The sequence below is a fragment of the Amphiura filiformis genome, chromosome 2 (genome assembly GCF_039555335.1).
Source record: "Amphiura filiformis chromosome 2, Afil_fr2py, whole genome shotgun sequence".
Classification (NCBI taxonomy): domain Eukaryota; kingdom Metazoa; phylum Echinodermata; class Ophiuroidea; order Amphilepidida; family Amphiuridae; genus Amphiura; species Amphiura filiformis.
Window position 1 is genome coordinate 97,654,050 of NC_092629.1, and position 21,136 is coordinate 97,675,185.

At 38.8% G+C, this 21,136-nt stretch overlaps 1 protein-coding gene and 1 long non-coding RNA gene across 2 annotated transcripts in view; one reads left to right on the forward strand and one right to left on the reverse strand.

Annotated features, from left to right (window-relative positions):
• The window catches only part of LOC140146889 (serine/threonine-protein kinase Nek11-like), a 50,902-nt gene extending 40,486 nt beyond the window's left edge, over positions 1 to 10,416 (forward strand). Inside the window, 4 exon segments of the mRNA XM_072168780.1 lie at positions 1,210 to 1,532; positions 2,058 to 2,115; positions 5,253 to 5,334; positions 9,058 to 10,416. Of these exon segments, the coding sequence (XP_072024881.1) occupies positions 1,210 to 1,532; positions 2,058 to 2,115; positions 5,253 to 5,334; positions 9,058 to 9,265 (671 nt within the window). The 3' untranslated portion in view covers positions 9,266 to 10,416.
• Positions 10,417 to 18,090: 7,674 nt separating this feature from the next.
• LOC140146890 (uncharacterized) lies at positions 18,091 to 18,867 on the reverse strand. Its single transcript, XR_011858335.1, has 3 exons — positions 18,797 to 18,867; positions 18,431 to 18,526; positions 18,091 to 18,160 (listed from the first exon to the last, which is right to left on the reverse strand). It is a non-coding gene; the product is annotated as an uncharacterized lncRNA (long non-coding RNA).
• Positions 18,868 to 21,136: the final 2,269 nt, after the last annotated feature.

Consider the following 21,136-nt stretch of genomic DNA (forward strand, 5'->3'; position numbering starts at 1 on the left):
CACACCTCAAAAGAATTGATTTATATGATGATACAATTTATTTACCACACAGTGCCTTCAGGAGGAGATCGTCCTATCACACCTCAAAAGAATTGATTTATATGATGATACAATTTATTTACCACACAGTGCCTTCAGGAGGAGATCGTCCTATCACACCTCAAAAGAATTGATTTATATGATGATACAATTTATTTACCACACAGTGCCTTCAGGAGGAGATCGTCAGATCACACCTCAAAAGAATTGATTTATATGATGATACAATTTATTTACCACACAGTGCCTTCAGGAGGAGATCGTCCTATCACACCTCAAAAGAATTGATTTATATGATGATACAATTTATTTACCACACAGTGCCTTCAGGAGGAGATCGTCCTATCACACCTCAAAAGAATTGATTTATATGATGATACAATTTATTTACCACACAGTGCCTTCAGGAGGAGATCGTCCTATCACACCTCAAAAGAATTGATTTATATGATGATACAATTTATTTACCACACAGTGCCTTCAGGAGGAGATCGTCCTATCACACCTCAAAAGAATTGATTTATATGATGATACAATTTATTTACCACACAGTGCCTTCAGGAGGAGATCGTCCTATCACACCTCAAAAGAATTGATTTATATGATGATACAATTTATTTACCACACAGTGCCTTCAGGAGGAGATCGTCCTATCACACCTCAAAAGAATTGATTTATATGATGATACAATTTATTTACCACACAGTGCCTTCAGGAGGAGATCGTCCTATCACACCTCAAAAGAATTGATTTATATGATGATACAATTTATTTACCACACAGTGCCTTCAGGAGGAGATCGTCCTATCACACCTCAAAAGAATTGATTGATATGATGATACACAATTTATTTACCACACAGTGCCTTCAGGAGGAGATCGTCCTATCACACCTCAAAAGAATTGATTTATATGATGATACAATTTATTTACCACACAGTGCCTTCAGGAGGAGATCGTCCTATCACACCTCAAAAGAATTGATTGATATGATGATACAATTTATTTACCACACAGTGCCTTCAGGAGGAGATCGTCCTATCACACCTCAAAAGAATTGATTGATATGATGATACAATTTATTTACCACACAGTGCCTTCAGGAGGAGATCGTCCTATCACACCTCAAAAGAATTGATTGATATGATGATACAATTTATTTACCACACAGTGCCTTCAGGAGGAGATCGTCCTATCACACCTCAAAAGCAGCCTATAAATTTTGATGATCCTAATCTAATCGACGCAACCCCACCAGGGCTTCCACCGGCGAGGAAAAATCCTCCAACCAAAACCAATAACAATAACCAAAGAGCGCCATCACCTACTAAACAAGCAGCAGGACCAAGAAAGGGTCAAAGTTCACGTAAGAAGGGTCAAGGGTCAGGGAAAATGATTGAGGAGGTGATTGGAAGTGAGATACCAGAGGATGCAGATGCAGCTGAGACGTACTATTCACAGCAAGATGACTTTGAATCAGACTCTGAAAACGATGTGAGTAGAATCTCACTATATGCTGTTTTAACCTTAATTGAATTACCTTCACCTCCACTTATGAAGCTTCATAATGGTTTTCTCATCTGTTTTGATCTGGATATGCATAAAGACATGGATCATAATTCTATGGAAATTTCACATTATGCAAAGTCAATGTTTGTTTCACTCGCACCTGTACGATTAGTGTCTTCGAAAAGAGCGGTTTTATATTCAATCTATGATTGTACACATACACAGACATGACAGGTGATGAGTGCAGCCTACTTATAGTGCAGGGCAATACATTCAAACATTGTTTTTATCTATCGCTATGGTAATTAATCCTGTTAAATCACTACTTCTATGACAAATTCTATGAGCTGCTATTTTGTCAGGTTTGCCCATGCACATTGCATACCCAGTGGGAAATCCAAGTCATTAAAAAATGTTTTTAAATGACCACTAAAACAAGTACCCACTTTCTTTTTGTGAGGTATGTATATGGTTAAGTACTAAACTCATTCCACATCATTTTATTTGCAGGATGATTATGGAGCCTTAATGGATGTCATGCAAGATGCATTGGATAAAACCACAACTGGTAGGTGTACAAATGCATTCATGATTATCATTATATGGAGGTATTCTTTCTGATACATGTATTTAACTCTTCAGAGGATCTGTTGTGAATTTTCTATGTGTGAAAGAACTGACAAGTGTGGATATAATTTGAGTATAATGAATACGATTTGAAAAGCATGGAATCCAAAATTGATATGTGGTGCTATAATTTGATTCATCTCAAGTTTGGTAGTCAATGCTTTTTTTTTTTTTTGCCGCAAGCGTGCCGACATGCGTGTACACTCAGCGCATCTAAATTTACACGCACAATTTAAAACTGCGGCGAGCGAAATACGCACGTGCATCACTGCCGAACTTGAGGTGAATCAAATTATAGCATGATATGTCATTAACAAGCGTGTTGTATGATGACAATTTTGCCTCAAAGTGAATTTGGGTAAACCATGCATGGCAGTTTGATTTGGGTAAACCATGCATGGCAGTTTGATTTGGGTACACCATGCATGGCAGTTTGATTTGGGTAAACCATGCATGGCAGTTTGATTTTGGTAAACCATGCATGGCAGTTTGATTTGGGTACACCATGCATGGCAGTTTGATTTGGGTAAACCATGCATGGCAGTTTGATTTGGGTAAACCATGCATGGCAGTTTGATTTGGGTAAACCATGCATGGCAGTTTGATTTGGGTAAACCATGCATGGCAGTTTGATTTGGGTAAACCATGCATGGCAGTTTGATTTGGGTAAACCATGCATGGCAGTTTGATTTGGGTAAACCATGCATGGCAGTTTGATTTGGGTACACCATGCATGGCAGTTTGATTTGGGTACACCATGCATGGTTTGATTTGGGTACAGTTTGATTTGATTTTTGGGTACACCATGCATGGCAGTTTGATTTGGGTACACCATGCATGGCAGTTTGATTTGGGTACACCATGCATGGCAGTTTGATTTGGGTACACCATGCATGGCAGTTTGATTTGGGTACACCATGCATGGCAGTTTGATTTGGGTACACCATGCATGGCAGTTTGATTTGGGTACACCATGCATGGCAGTTTGATTTGGGTACACCATGCATGGCAGTTTGATTTGGGTACACCATGCATGGCAGTTTGATTTGGGTACACCATGCATGGCAGTTTGATTTGGGTACACCATGCATGGCAGTTTGATTTGGGTAAACCATGCATGGCAGTTTGATTTGGGTAAACCATGCATGGCAGTTTGATTTGGGTACACCATGCATGGCAGTTTGATTTGGGTACACCATGCATGGCAGTTTGATTTGGGTACACCATGCATGGCAGTTTGATTTGGGTACACCATGCATGGCAGTTTGATTTGGGTACACCATGCATGGCAGTTTGATTTGGGTACACCATGCATGGCAGTTTGATTTGGGTACACCATGCATGGCAGTTTGATTTGGGTACACCATGCATGGCAGTTTGATTTGGGTAAACCATGCATGGCAGTTTGATTTGGGTAAACCATGCATGGCAGTTTGATTTGGGTAAACCATGCATGGCAGTTTGATTTGGGTACACCATGCATGGCAGTTTGATTTGGGTACACCATGCATGGCAGTTTGATTTGGGTAAACCATGCATGGCAGTTTGATTTGGGTAAACCATGCATGGCAGTTTGATTTGGGTAAACCATGCATGGCAGTTTGATTTGGGTAAACCATGCATGGCAGTTTGATTTGGGTACACCATGCATGGCAGTTTGATTTGGGTACACCATGCATGGCAGTTTGATTTGGGTACACCATGCATGGCAGTTTGATTTGGGTACACCATGCATGGCAGTTTGATTTGGGTACACCATGCATGGCAGTTTGATTTGGGTACACCATGCATGGCAGTTTGATTTGGGTACACCATGCATGGCAGTTTGATTTGGGTACACCATGCATGGCAGTTTGATTTGGGTACACCATGCATGGCAGTTTGATTTGGGTACACCATGCATGGCAGTTTGATTTGGGTACACCATGCATGGCAGTTTGATTTGGGTACACCATGCATGGCAGTTTGATTTGGGTACACCATGCATGGCAGTTTGATTTGGGTACACCATGCATGGCAGTTTGATTTGGGTACACCATGCATGGCAGTTTGATTTGGGTACACCATGCATGGCAGTTTGATTTGGGTACACCATGCATGGCAGTTTGATTTGGGTACACCATGCATGGCAGTTTGATTTGGGTACACCATGCATGGCAGTTTGATTTGGGTACACCATGCATGGCAGTTTGATTTGGGTACACCATGCATGGCAGTTTGATTTGGGTACACCATGCATGGCAGTTTGATTTGGGTACACCATGCATGGCAGTTTGATTTGGGTACACCATGCATGGCAGTTTGATTTGGGTACACCATGCATGGCAGTTTGATTTGGGTACACCATGCATGGCAGTTTGATTTGGGTAAACCATGCATGGCAGTTTGATTTGGGTAAACCATGCATGGCAGTTTGATTTGGGTAAACCATGCATGGCAGTTTGATTTGGGTAAACCATGCATGGCAGTTTGATTTGGGTACACCATGCATGGCAGTTTGATTTGGGTAAACCATGCATGGCAGTTTGATTTGGGTAAACCATGCATGGCAGTTTGATTTTGTCTCGGTATTTAGCTTGAGAGGTGTCAGGTTGCCACTGTCCCATTATTAGGCTTGCATTGCAGGCTGCGTCCTTGCTTCATTACAGTATATCATGGTCTTACCGTGCATGCTAACTATGAATGTATATTAGGTAAAGATAAAATATCTGGTGTGCATCATTTTTTGATGTTGGGCTCAGTGACATATACATTTACCAGGCAAAACTTTTAAAAACAAGATGAAAGAATGATCTTACCGGGGTAATTGTACGAAGCGCTTTAGAAATTGTAATTGTACAATGTATTTTAGTCATGGCTTTCATAGGCACTGTGAGGCAATAAACAAAATGAAGGAATGGACTGATTAAAAATATAGTAGTGAACTAGTGTGGTTTGATGAGAGGGAAAACTTCGCTTAAAGACACACCCCCATATGGGGGATAATTACACAGGTCACCCCCTTGTAAAATATTGGGGACCCCTCCCCATTGTATATGTTCCTTGTAATGTGACGATGCTAAATTTTGTTTTCTTCAGATCAAAATGCCACAATTCAAGATGACACAATTGGACTGTTTTCACCAGCAGTGAGGGATCTTAAAATCAAGAATCTCAGAGCGTATCCTTTCTTCTGTAAAACTGTTAAAGTTGCATAGCATTTTGTCATAGTTAAAAAACTAAAGCTGAAGGTGAAGGAATATATAGTTTGAATGATGATTGGATTATAGCATTGAAACAAAAGCTGGGTTTGTTTATTTGTTTGTGGATATGTGTGAGGGTACATGTAGGTGCAGGTGTGTGTGTTTGCTGTGAAACCAGAGCACCAGATTTTTCTCATCAACTGCATACAACTACATAATGACTGTATTTGTTCCATTAACCGCCCATGCCCCTATAAGTGCCCATTCAGTGACTTTTCTACACACGATCCTCCATCATTATGTGCAAGATTCAAACACGAAACCATAAGATACATTTAAAAAAAAATTATAAAGAAATAAGCACCCACTCACAATGACTTTGTTAAGCGCCCTGGGCAGTTAATGGAATGGATACAGTACATTATGTGACTCCAGGGTTAGCCCAAATATAAAAGTACTATGCATGCATGTAAATCAACCCTCATAACAGCTAGACTGTACAAGGTGTAACTTACAGTACCAAGTTTGTTACATGTGGTGTAACTACATTTGCTAAATGGTTTAACATCACTTTTTGAATCATTGAGGACAAACAACGCTATTTATACTCATAATGATAAAATGCATTAATATGTAATTATTTCATGCATTTAAAAATCCAGGGATTGAAATTCATACAGAACCTGGAAATGGGTGCTGTATATTTATATATACCCAGAAAATGTAACCCCAAATACTGATGCTTAAGAATAAAAAAAAGAGACCTTCAGTAACAATATTGCCAAAACTAGAACACTAGTTGGCAAAACACTTTTGACAACGCTGTATGCTAATCCAATGCTTTTTGGTCCCACAACATGTGTTGTGTGTGGCTAATGTTATAGTGCAGATGGATCGCTGGCGGGGGGGAAGCAAAATCATTAATTCACTCTGCAGCCTACATACAATAACTGATTAACTTCAAACTCGGTAGGCTGATAAAGTATGGTGTCTTATGTGCTGTATAGTTTTGCATGAAGTTAGTTGCATATTTATGAATATTAATGAGCTTATTTGCATATTTTCCCTGATTTTATTAATCCACTCTGTAGCATACTTTTACTGATTAACTTCAAATTTGGTAGGATGATAAATTAAGGTGACCTTATGTGCTTGGTTGAACAAATTCATCAGGATCGGTAGAATAAAGTCAATCAAAAGGGTTCTTATTTCTGATCCAATAAATTGAACTTACTGTGTATGTTTTGATAACCACTCTGTTATCTAGATCAACACTGAATGAAGACTACTACTGAGAACTGGTCATCCAATCACATATTGATTTCTTGGTGATTGACTTGGTGGTGTTGCCAGTTGAGTTGATTTTTTTACCTGTTGGATGTTTTGATGGATTTGTCACAGGAGCAGCGCTCGAAATAAGGCGCGTCCTTGCGTCAAATACCCGTGAAAGTAGGCGCGGACCCGCACATTTCCTAGGGTACGGGTCCGCGTGACCCGTAAAAATTAAACCATGCAAAGAGCAGAAAATCCTAGTTTGACTGGAAAATCTGCTTCACATTGTAGGTCCAGCTCCCTGAGTACACTTTCATTTTAGTTTCCCATCAAGTTTTCAACCCGGGTTTTCAATTTTCTACAATCTACATACCGTGATCGCCGTAGCTAATTCTTTCTTTTGAAACTTCAAAAGTATGGGTCCGGGTTCGGACCCTTCAAAATTGGCGAGGACCCTTGAAATTTCAAAGGCAAGGGTCCAGAGAACCCTTTGATTTTTCTTCTTATTTCGAGGCCTGCACAGGAGTGTGTGGTTATCCTGATTGAACATTTAAACGGGTGAAAGACCAGATGCAGGCAGTCAAACCTTTGGTGCACCCGAATGATAAACACGATCCGCTTAGTACAACTCAAGCCATATACAACATGTAAGTAGATAGGCTTTCACGACAGGATTCCATAACAACTGATTTTTTTATTTGGGTGTGCACAACATTATTTGCTTGAATTGTGATCTCTCGTACGTAGGAGAGGCAGAAATTAAATTTGTTGGCACTCGACTGGATGAGCGCCACGTGGAAGCAGAAAAAGAACTTGGAAAAACAGTCGCCAGAGCAAGCAGGAAAGAATCGATTACAACCATCCATAAATCGGCCATCATAGATCATGTCGCAGAGAGAACCAAGGTCATCGGTTGGAGGAGGCAGAGGTCATAGGCACAGAACAAGACAGATATAAACGTTGGGTCAAGGAGGCTATAGAGATCAGGAAGAGAAGGGGTGCCACCATGAACAGAGATGAAGGTCAATATCAGCTTTCTCACATTTTTGATGAACTGCTACATCCTGTGAAAAATCCATCAAAACATCCAACAGGAAAAAAATCAACTGACAACACAGTCAACAAGTCAATAACCAAGAAATCAATAGGTGATTGGATGACCAGTTCACAGTAGCAGTCTTCATTCAGTGTTGATAAAGATAACCGAGTGGTTATCGAAACGTACACAGTAAGGGAACAAACCAAAAGATCGATGACGTCCTATAAACGAAACTAGTTTCGTTTAGGGGGAGGGGGTAAAAATACTCGATTACATTTGTACAAAAACATCGGTCTGAAGAATGTGTCATTATAATTATTATGTCAAAATTTTCAACATTTCAAAATTACGTTTCTGGCAGGGAGGGAGGGGGTCGGCTGAGAAACGAAACTAGTTACGTTTATTGGACGTCAACGATCTTTGGTTTGTTCCCTAAGTGCAATTTATTGGATCAGAAATAAGAACCTTTTGATTGACTTTATGTGCTGTACAGGCTCCTATAAATTTAAATTTTTTAATTGCCCGATCGGGCAAGGTTAGGTTAACTTTTGCTTGCCCAATTATGCCCGAATATTTGTGAAAGAAAACTGTCCATATCGGGGAAGAGCAGGTATAAACTGTGATTTTAAGCTTACAAAAAACTGCTTTGAAGCTTTAACTTTATACAGTATTGCCTGCTTGATCATCAGACTCATTTCTATCTTTTTCAGATTGTTATCTCTTCCCAAATAATGTTTTGTAAGTTTCCTTTGTAGCAAAATAATGAATATTAAGATAACACTTTATCAAAATCAGCATTCATCGTAGCATTTGTCTTGTATTTGCATCTTGCACATCATTGCTCGATAATTTTGCCATTGCCCGATCGGGCAGGGTGTCTGATGATTTAGCTTGCCCGACAGGGGATTTATCGGAGCCTGGTGCTGTATATAGTGAAGTTAACTTGTGTGAAGTTATTTTGTATATCTATAAATATTAATGAGCTTTTTTGCATATTTTGTGTAAAATTCCATTAATCCACTCTGCACTGTGTGTGTGTGTGTGGGGGGGGTGACTGCCTGACATTGGGGTCACATATTTCTCCATATTATTTTGTTAATTTGTGAACAAATATTCTTGTTTTGGATTTTCATGAAACTTGGGTGGAAAGTATCAGCACTTATTGTCCTGCATTTAAAAAAGTCATTTCAGAGTTTCTAGGATTCTAGTCAATATTCTATTTGTCAGTTTATTTATTTTTTTAATCTTTGTTTTTCTACATTCAACCATATTCACCAGTCCTACATTTCGTCTCTCTACAAGATGCATTTTGCTGATTTATGATATTATATATTGATGGCAATCATGCTTTCCTTCATTTATTTATTCCTTAACCTCATGTTTTCACCAGTGAATGTGAGAAGAAAATTGGCAAGAACAGCTTTAAGAAAGCCTACACATTCCTGAAGCAAGCAAGATTTGGTGACGGTGCCCTTGCTGGAAATACAATGGATGAAAGTGAGATCATGAATGGGTTACGACAATTTGTGAAAAATCCCAGCGATTGTTTCTTAATTGATCAGCTACTCTTCCTGGAGGAACAAGTGAAAATGATGTAATACCAAAGATGTGGGGACAGGGAGGGGAAATGACTAGGCATAGCTAATCTTAGTCACCCCCTCCTCTTGTCCATTTTTCTTCAATAAGATCTGTGGTGATTGTTTTCTAACCAAAAATAAAGATTAGTTTTCCACATCTACATGTAAGAACAGCACAACTTGCATAATTCACTAGACATGAGTACATCATGTATTGCAATATGATGAGTACATAAGGGCACAGTTAGAGGTGAAAATAGTGCTCCAGAAGAAAATAATTTGATGGTGAAAAGGTGAGAATTAGGAGCACTCTTTTGTGGTGGAACACTCTCTGCATGGGTTAATTTTTTCCTGAAACAGACATTTATCAATCAGACCAGAATTCGCTGTGTGTCTGTTAAGTGTTAGTGCTCTCGTTGAAGTGAAGCCAGAATTTGTAATTATCATGTGTAAGCTGTTCCAGATATGTGTGTGTATTTGTATTCATACATGTATTATGCGCTTTACATATTTTATATCAAATGATCCATTGTTAACTTGCTATATTTTTTAAACAAATACAGACTATTCTTGCAATATAAGTGGTTTTTATTATTAAGAACCATTCATCTCAATCAAGGAAGATGAGTGATTTGTCCCTAGAATTGATTTTGAGATATGGTAGAAAAAGGGAATGAATTGTTGTGCACTGTTAGCTGTAGCATGACAATATAATTGCATACATCAGGTCTTCTCAACGTGTTTATATGAAGTGCCAACTGGAACATTTTAGTGATCATAAAGTGCCAACATGTCAAGGGAGAGGTAGCACTTGTGTATAGCGGGTAAGGTGCAGTGGTGCTTTATGGGGGGTCCAGGGGGCAGCGCCACCAGAACCTCCTGGATTTTAAGGTTTTTTAAAGGCCCAGATTGGGTTTTCTGAAAAATTTATTGAAATTACCGTGCGCCACTTCGCCACTACTCCAAGCGCCACAAATGGCACATGCACCGCCAGTTGAGAGGGCCTGACATACATGTATCTAAGAACTGAGATTCATAACTGCCAAGAATATTTAATAAAAAAAGGAGAAATTATATATTGCTCTACATGTGAACAAGCTCATTAAACTTAGTTGATAGGTGTAAGCTGAAAGTGCATACACTTTTAAACATGTTTACTGGCAGTGCCTTTTTATATACAGTAAGCCAAAAAATTAAGGTACCAGTTATGTTTACCCCTTGTCAGTGGCGTAACCAGTGTGGGCGGGCCCCCGGACACAAAAAAAACTGGGAAGAACTAAGCAAAAAATTGGGAAGGGGAAAAGGGGGAAGGAGAGAAAAAGAGGGAAGAAAAAAGGGGAAGGAGAAGAGAAAAAAGGGGAAAAAAGGGAAGAAGAGAAAGGGGAAAGAAGAAAAGAAAAAGAGGGAAGAAAAAAGGGGAAGGGAGAAGAGAAAAGGGAAAGAAAGAGGGAAGAAGATCTATACTACTTTCATTGTGAAATTTTGTACTCTGAACACTGGATTTTTAGCTTCTAATATGCCAAAACCATGAGCTTCAGGGGGCTCTGCCCCCTTGACCCCGCCGGGGCTTTGCCCCTGGACCCCGCCGGGGCTTTGCCCCTGGACCCCACCAGGGGCCCTAAGGCGGGTCCCTGGACCACACCCGTTTATCACTTCGCGGCAAGCCGCTGGCGATGCGCACATAAATACAACTTTTGGTCAAAAATTGGGAAATTTTTCAATCTTGCCCCCGGAAGGTCAGGTCTGGTTACGCCCCTGCCCCTTGTATATCCTAAACAAAGGCAGATATGTCATAATTGGAGCCAGCAGCCAATAGCTGAATCTTTTAGCTCGAATTTAAGACTTCATTAGGCCAAATAAAAAAATAAACATGTTTCACGTCCCCTCCCGCTTCCTTTTTTGAGGTTTTCTCAAACAATTTTTTATTTTTTGAAATTCAGTTATAACTTTTCAAGAAATATGTCTAGGAAGTTGGGATGCTTTCTACAGCCTTGTTAAGATACAAGAAACATTTTAGGAAGGTTTTGTGATCATTAGAGTGGGTGTAACTCTCATTACAACAAATAAAAAAGGGCCTCCTCCTTTTTCCAGGCATTATTGTATGTACAGATTGTACGCTAAAACAGCTCTAAGTATGGGTATTTACACCAATTTTGCGATAAAAAATAGAAAATAAAAAGCCCCCTCTTCCTCCTTTTTTTCGAAAACCCGGACGTGAAACATGTTTTATTTTTTACTTAGCCTTAGTTGAAATCGTTCAAGAAATAAAGACACGACGATCCAAAACCCCAAGGAAGGTGCCAATATAAAAGTTGCAGTTTCTTCCATTGCATGCGCTATTGATTTGTACACAAAGCGTTCGCGAATAAGGGGACCAGCGCCGTGCCTCCATTGATTAGCACGTTAAAACATATTAACTGGAGATTGTGGCTATTATATTCATTCAATACACTTAGTGTTACTCTGAAATTTCTTTAAATGTTCAAAATTGTGACCTAACCTTAGGGTCATCCATCCATTCATTCATATTTATTCGGCAAAATCGACAAGATAATAAATATAATCAATCACAAATTATCACAAATTTAGCATATATGAAATACATGGATACAAGCAAAGACGCCAAAATCCGAAAATGCCAGGATAACCCATAAAGTCTAGCTGCAAATGTGTAAACTTATTTCCAATGGGGTCCAACATAAAGACAAGACGGTGCCTGGGACGGAGGACAAAACAAGCAAAAGGACAGGAAGGAACAGGTTACACAAATGCAGCTGACTCTTGGGTTAACGCACTTCTGGTAAGGTGTTTTTATGGCATATTTAAAAGTATTTTTGTCAATAATAGCTTTGATTTGGGATGGTAAATTATTCCAATCAAGTGTGGATTGATAGAAAAAAGACTTTTTGGTGTAAGATCCTACTCTCGGGACATGGAAATTTGAAGCACTAGACCTAGTGGTATAATTATGAACATGAGATATTTTTGTAAAGAATTGATTAAGATGTTCTCATTATCAGAACCCTAGCCGTCATGGGTGGTTTTGGTGGAGGTGCCCTATATATGTTAAGCAGTCTCTCCCTGTGCTAGGAATGGAAGGTCACCCGCAATGTGGGATTTGCTAGAGACAAGGTTAGCCCCCACACACTGCCAATCAAAGCACCTCAGCAGGGTTTGGGTCATATGAGTACCATATGGCTAAAAGTGACTCCTGGTAATGTACAAGTTAATAGTGCATTTGTATAGCACAAGCACGTTTGAGTGACTTGACTTGTGTAAAATGGGAAAGATTGAAGGAAAATGTTTTACCTAGTTTTGACAACTTTAAATCCCAAATTAAATGTCATTTCTAAATGGGTGGGTTGTACTACCTTACCCACCATCTTGCAATAAGTTTTATTTTAATAATTGCAATGTATAGTTATGTGTAATCCTGTTAATGATAGGCCTACCACTTGTGCACTTATATGAATGATGACATTGAATTTTGATTATCAAATTTTGATTTTGCTACACATTGTGTGTGTAAACCATGTCAGCCTTGTAGAAGATGTTATTTTTCCATGTAAATACCAGTTTTGTATACATTACAAATGATGCATATGTGAAGTTTTGTAACTGTATCGATAATAATGCCCACCTTGAATATGAAGCTGAGATTATTAAATGTTAAAATCTGGCAGAATCTTTATCATGTAGTGGTTATAAAGCCAGACTTGCAAGTTGAACTGAGTCACAGTTGGTGAGTGATAAGAGATTACTGATTCCAAATTGAAATAACATACAAAATATTTTGAATATATACACAAAATGAAAAGCGCTTTATGCCGTAAACAGCCTCAAAGCACTTTGTATTTATTCAGCTGTCATTGGAATACGTCGGAACCATGTTTGCAGCCTACAATTGGCTCAGGGTTCATCAGTACAATGACTGTGACTACCCCTAACAGCTTTCCATTACACCTGGGTGGGGTGAAATAATCACAACAGGATCTCTGGTACTATTTCAGTGTATGAATTTGTTGTAAGTTGACTCAATATTCCATTAGAAGGGACACATGACTTACCTCTCACTAACTTGACTACAAGTATGATGTTAAAATTCTGTCACATTTGCATGAAATGTACTGATGATGTAGGATTTCAGTGTTTGTTTAAACTTTGTTTAACTGGTCGGTCTGGGCAGACACACACTTGGGTCCTGATGGGACCTGTTAAGCAAAATGCTTAAACCAAGCCTTAAAAGCTTATATAAGAATGCTGGCCTGTGGTTGTGTAGTAGTTATGTGGCAAGAGGGTCAAAGGTCAATTTTCAAGTTGTTCAGGGGTTAAAAATTTAAGGCACTGAGGAAAAGATAAGTTAACACTACCTGTGATGTATACCGTATTTCCTCGAATAAATGCTCCCGGGGGCGTTGCATTTTCCAAACGGGTGGTGGGGGGATGCGTTAATTAGTGGTCATTTTTAGCACAACAATTCCTGTTAAAAAATCATTAGGTAAGCTTCGATGCAGATTTTCGCCAAATATTGCTGTTATTATCGACATGTGAGCAACTTGGTAAGCTTACTACACAAGATAGAATGGAAATATCGGCATTTTTGAAACATCTTGGTTGAAAAAAGTGGTGGGGGCGTTTATTTGAGGGGGGCGACTATTCGAGGAAATATGGTAGTTACTTAGGTACAACTAATAAACCGATTTAACAGGACAATTGCCATTGGAACCTTTAGACCTAACTTCTTTGCCTGTAACATATTAACCATACATCACAGATAGTGGAAATTTATCTTTTTCTCACTACCTGACGCTAGACAAACAATTGTCCAATGTATGCTCATATAAATGGGGACTGCTCTATAATCCGAAGGTTCTAAAATCCGAAGGTTCTTTAGTCCGAAGGTTCGCTAGTCCGAACACGTGTTCATAGCATTCGTTAGTCCGAATTTTAAAAGAGGTTCTCTAGTCCGAAAAAAAATTGAAACGAGGTTCTTTATTCCGGCGGTTCTTTATTGCGAAGGTTCTATAGGCCGAATTTTAAAAACGGTTCTCTAGTCCGAATATGAAAATAGTCTCTATAGTCCGAATTTAAAAAAGGGTTCTATAGTCCGAATATGAAAATAGTCTCTATAGTTCGAATTTTAAAAAGGGTTCTATAGTCCGAATATAGAAATAGGCTCTATAAAAAAAAAAAAAAAAAGGGTTCTCTAGTCCGAAATTGTAAAACGGTTCTATAGTCCCAAACGGGTACCGTGTTCTTTAGTCCGAATCAGTAAAAAGGTTCTATAGTCCGAATTTTTAAAACATTAACATATACTAAGCCCTCTAGCTAGATAATACTAAAGCAGAGTCTATGGCAACGGGATATGACGCTACTGCTATTAAAAGGCGCACACCACCAAATCACGATGTAATGTAGATGGATTACGGTAAAAACAAAAATATTTTTAGAGATTTGGCCTTTCTGTGGAAAAAAGAGAGGCATGTTATAGCATAAATAAATATTTGAGACCTACACATGAACTTGGATCGCCCAACAAGTTGCATAACACAATTTTTTAATAAAGTAGGCCGTCGGATTGAAAAATGGCCAGAAACGGGTTTTCAGGGTTTACCCTGAACGGGTCGAAAATGAAAAACAGATACAAATGAAGAAAATATCACCAGAATACAGGTGAACGTTAATGTATGCTACAAAAAATATCCAGAGAAACCAACCATGTTGAACTTCAGCGGATTTGTATTTAACAAGTGATGATTTGACACTGAAACAAATGATAAAAATAAAATTCGGACTATAGAACCCGTTTACCAATTCGGACTAAAGAACACGGTATCCGGTTCGGACTATAGAACCGTTTTGCAATTTCGGACTATAGAACCTTTTTTCAAATTCGGACTATAGAGCCTATTTCCATATTCGGACTATAGAACCCTTTTTAAAATTCGTACTATAGAGCCTATTTTCATATTCGGACTAGAGAACCGCTTTTAAAATTCGGATTAAAGAACCTCTTTTAATATTCGGATTAGGGAACCTTTTTGAAATTCGGACTATAGAACCTTCAAAATAAAGAACCGTCGAATAAAGAACCTTCGTAATAAAGAACCGTCGGATTAAAGAACCTTCGGACTAAAGAACCGTCGGACTAAAGAACCTTCGGACTATAGAGCTTCCACCCATATAAATGTGTACCAAGTGTGACAGATTTAGGATTTCAGCAATAGCGCATTTGGTTAATGTGCAAGTTGATAATCAATGATAATAACTAAATTTTCAGAATTTCTCATTTGGATCAGATCATGTCATATGTTGAGATCACAGAATGTATACTTTGTTTCACTTTGAGTTTGTTAGTGATGCCGTTACGCGGTTGCACAGCAAGCATGTGGACACACCGCCCGTGTACCTGTGAGTATACGCTATGTGGAATTAGATTAGCATGCCAATGCCTTTACGCGGTTGCACAGCAAGCATGTGGACACACCGCCCGTGTACCTGTGAGTATACGCTATGTGGAATTAGATTAGCATGCCAATGCCTTTACGCGGTTGCACAGCAAGCATGTGGACACACCGCCCGTGTACCTGTGAGTATACGCTATGTGGAATTAGATTAGCATGCCAATGCCTTTACGCGGTTGCACAGCAAGCATGTGGACACACCGCCCGTGTACCTGTGAGTATACGCTATGTGGAATTAGATTGGCATGTACAATTCAACTGCAACATGAGTGAAATACAAAACTACCACAATACCAAATCTTTTGTGAAACAAGGTATATAGCCCTCTGTTGGTCTCAAAGAGATTAGCCTCAAAGAGTATGTACTCAGATTTCCTTGTGTGTAATGCTATGATAAATCTGCCAAGAGATTAGCCTCAAAGAGTATGTACTCAGATTTCCTTGTGCGTAATGCTATGATAAATCTGCCATATTATTTTCACGTATGGAGACCACAATAGTGTGCATCCATCATTTCCCGGCAAAAATCAAACATTGAACGATAATTTGCATCTTCAAACTTGAGCGTTATAAAGGTTTGCGCATGTAGGGCGCATTGTCAGCACAACGCACTCACAACACAAACAAGCATTCACTTTAAATTAAAATGATTACCAGGCATATAGCCACCCATTTTGAGGTACACTATTTTACCTTACAGGACATGCAAACATGCTGGAGTTGGTACTCTTTGGGTCTAATCTCTTTGCTGTTGTACACCACAGACAAGCAGCGTTTGCCATAGATTACCTTGTGCATAGCCACCCATTTTGAGGTACACTATTTTACCTTACAAGACATGCAAACATGCTGGAGATTGTACTCTTTGGGTCTAATCTCTTTGCTGTTGTACACCACAGACAAGCAGTGTTTGCCTTAGATTACCTTGTGCATAGCCACCCATTTTGGGGTACACTATTTTACCTTACAAGACATGCAAACATGCTGGAGATTGTACTCTTTGGGTCTAATCTCTTTGCTGTTGTACACCACAGACAAACAGCGTTTGCCATAGATTACCTTGTGCATAGCCACCCATTTTGAGGTACACTATTTTACCTTACAGGACATGCAAACATGCTGGAGTTGGTACTCTTTGGGTCTAATCTCTGCTGTTGTACACCACACACAAGCAGTGTTGGCCATAGATTACCTTGTGCATAGCCACCCATTTTGAGGTACACTATTTTACCTTACAGGACATGCAAACATGCTGGAGATTGTACTCTTTGGGTCTAATCTCTTTGCTGTTGTACACCACAGACAAACAGCGTTTGCCATAGATTACCTTGTGCATAGCCACCCATTTTGAGGTACACTATTTTACCTTACAAGACATGCAAACATGCTGGAGTTGGTACTCTTTGGGTCTAATCTCTTTGCTGTTGTACACCACAGACAAACAGCGTTTGCCATAGATTACCTTGTGCATAGCCACCCATTTTGAGGTACACTATTTTACCTTACAAGACATGCAAACATGCTGGAGTTGGTACTCTTTGGGTCTAATCTCTTTGCTGTTGTACACCACACACAAGCAGTGTTGGCCATAGATTACCTTGTGCATAGCCACCCATTTTGAGGTACACTATTTTACCTTACAAGACATGCAAACATGCTGGAGTTGGTACTCTTTGGGTCTAATCTCTTTGCTGTTGTACACCACAGACAAACAGCATTTGCCATAGATTACCTTGTGCATAGCCACCCATTTTGAGGTACACTATTTTACCTTACAGGACATGCAAACATGCTGGAGTTGGTACTCTTTGGGTCTAATCTCTTTGCTGTTGTACACCACACACAAGCAGCGTTTGCCATAGATTACCTGTGCATAGCCACCCATAGGGTATATTGCTGATCCATTAATTATCCTTTTCTGGTGCATTGTGGGATAGAAAAGGGAACAAATTAGCGATCGATTTGCCCCCTTTTCTATCCCACAATGCACCAGAAAAGGATAATCAGTGGATCAGCAATATACCCTATTTTGAGGTACACTATTTTACCTTACAGGACATGCAAACATGCTGGAGATTGTACTCTTTGGGTCTAATCTCTTTGCTGTTGTACACCACAGACAAACAGCGTTTGCCATAGATTACCTTGTGCATAGCCACCCATTTTGAGGTACACTATTTTACCTTACAGGACATGCAAACATGCTGGAGATTGTACTCTTTGGGTCTAATCTCTTTGCTGTTGTACACCACAGACAAACAGCGTTTGCCATAGATTACCTTGTGCATAGCCACCCATTTTGAGGTACACTATTTTACCTTACAGGACATGCAAACATGCTGGAGATTGTACTCTTTGGGTCTAATCTCTTTGCTGTTGTACACCACAGACAAACAGCGTTTGCCATAGATTACCTTGTGCATAGCCACCCATTTTGAGGTACACTATTTTACCTTACAAGACATGCAAACATGCTGGAGATTGTACTCTTTGGGTCTAATCTCTTTGCTGTTGTACACCACAGACAAACAGCGTTTGCCATAGATTACCTTGTGCATAGCCACCCATTTTGAAGTACACTATTTTACCTTACAGGACATGCAAACATGCTGGAGATTGTACTCTTTGGGTCTAATCTCTTTGCTGTTGTACACCACAGACAAGCAGTGTTTGCCATAGATTACCTTGTGCATAGCCACCTATTTTGGGGTACACTATTTTACCTTACAGGACATGCAAACATGCTGGAGTTGGTACTCTTTTGGTCTAATCTCTTTGCTGTTGTACACCACACACAAGCAGCGTTTGCCATAGATTACCTTGTGCTTAGCCACCAATTTTGAGGTACACTATTTTACCTTACAAGACATGCAAACATGCTGGAGATTGTACTCTTTGGGTCTAATCTCTTTGCTGTTGTACACCACAGACAAGCAGTGTTTGCCTTAGATTACCTTGTGCATAGCCACCCATTTTGGGGTACACTATTTTACCTTACAAGACATGCAAACATGCTGGAGATTGTACTCTTTGGGTCTAATCTCTTTGCTGTTGTACACCACAGACAAACAGCGTTTGCCATAGATTACCTTGTGCATAGCCACCCATTTTGAGGTACACTATTTTACCTTACAGGACATGCAAACATGCTGGAGTTGGTACTTTTTGGGTCTAATCTCTTTGCTGTTGTACACCACACACAAGCAGTGTTTGCCTTAGATTACCTTGTGCATAGCCACCCATTCTGAGGTACACTATTTTACCTTACAGGACATGCAAACATGCTGGAGTTGGTATTCTTTGGGTCTAATCTCTTTGCTGTTGTACACCACAGACAAGCAGCGTTTGCCATAGATTACCTTGGGCAAGTGAAGTACAGAGAAGTCTAAATGTAAACTAAAATCCGTCCAAAGCAGACGTCACAAAAAGTAATGCAGCTGTTATAAATATGCCTATAGCTTCAGAACTTATTCACAGTTTTTGGTCATATAATTGTAATGGATGTGTTACTTTTTGTGAGGTCGTTAGAAAACCTTGATATTTATTATAATTTCTATGCAGTGTTGTATTTTGTGTGTAAGAATGTGTTACACATGGGTATGTACTAATACTATCACCATCTTGATGCTATTATATTCCATGTGAGTGTATTATTATTTGTATATTAAGTGAAGGAATCTTCAAACATTAAATGAAATATACATGTTTATAACCTGAATCTAATTATTAAGTTTCTTTCACCTATTTTAACAACTATATATTTTTGTTGAGATATTCTTATAAACCTTTGATGAGAAAATGTTACAGAACTGATCAAATCAATTTTATTTGTCAATAATTGTGGGGTTTTTTTTTTTTGAAAGGAGGAAATAATATTTTATTCTCTTTTTAGAATATTTTTAGATGAATTTGACCCAATTTATAATATTGTCTACATTGTAGTTTGGATGGAGTTTCCCAGTTTACTGCTTGCCACTGCCCTGTTACAGGGGGTACACTATAAGGATGTGTGAGGTATTTTTGAAGGGGAAGGGTCCCGGGAAGGGTTCATTGAGAAACAGGGTGGGAGAAGGCATATCTGTCATGGCCAACACTACACAAAATGGTGCAGGAAGCATAATAGCTGCCATGCAAGCTGGCATTCATTCCCTTTGTTTTCATCTTCAGGTTTGTCAGTCTATTTATAAACCATCACCAATCTCATTCCCACTTCCAATATCCATACAAAAGCCCATCCTTTTTGCATTGACATTGTGAAATGTTCGGGCTGTATGAATTGTTTTTGGATTTGTATGGGTCCACCAACCTCCTGTATTAGACCACCTTAATTAAATCCCGAGTCTCAAAGCTTGTGAGATATTGAAAACCTAATGCTGAATGCATTAAAAAAAAAGTATTATTATTATTTATGTGTCAGTACCATTTATTTATTTATTTTATTTTAATCATATTTATCCAGGGTAGCCCAATTCAGCCAAATAGCTGGTCTAACATGGGGCCCTGCTACACATACATACAATAATTTAAAAGCAACAATTATCAACATACAATTAATATAGTATATACAACTCTTAGATACAAATTTAAAATACAAAAATACATACAATTTTCAAAGTAAATAAAAACACATCATTTACAAGTATGCACAACATTTTAGGACTTGAATCTTTGCTTGAAAGTCTGCATATTTGTTGAGCTTCTTAATTCATTACTCGGCTTGTTCCAAACTTCAACCCCACTGTACGAAAAAGATGATTTAAAATATTCAGTATCATAACCATTCATGCAAGGCGGTAGAGCCAATAAATTTGTCGCAGCTTGTCTGGTGTTAACATTATGCTTTTCGTGTATATAAGAAAACCTGTTGATTAGGTACTGTGGAGCCATATCGTTTAGACATTTAAACATTAACAGAGATTTGAAATACATTGCACGATTCGGAAGTGATTCCCATCCTAGTATAGGAAACATATCAGAAGACGTAAGGTAATTGGCACGTAATATTATTCTTGCACATCGCTTCTGTAACACACTTAATTTACGCATATCTTCATTGAAGCGACCAAACCACACTACACTACAATAATCGAACTGCGGTTGAATAAGACCTTTGTATAAAACATTAAGAGTGCGTACGTCAAGAAATGTTTTAAGACGTCTTAAGAGTCCTATTTTACAAAAAAGCTTCTGTATAACAGAGTTAACATGATTGTGCCAGAGTAATTTAGAGTCAATCTTTACACCAAGACATTTGGCACTATGAACTCTTTCAAGTTGACAATCATCAATGGTAACCGAAAAAGCAGAACATTTATCATTACGTAACTTAGGCTCACTACCAATTAGCATAACGTTTGTCTTTTCAGTATTAAGAAACAACTTGTTAACATTAACCATGCCTTAATTGCAGAAAGATCTTCAGTGAGCTT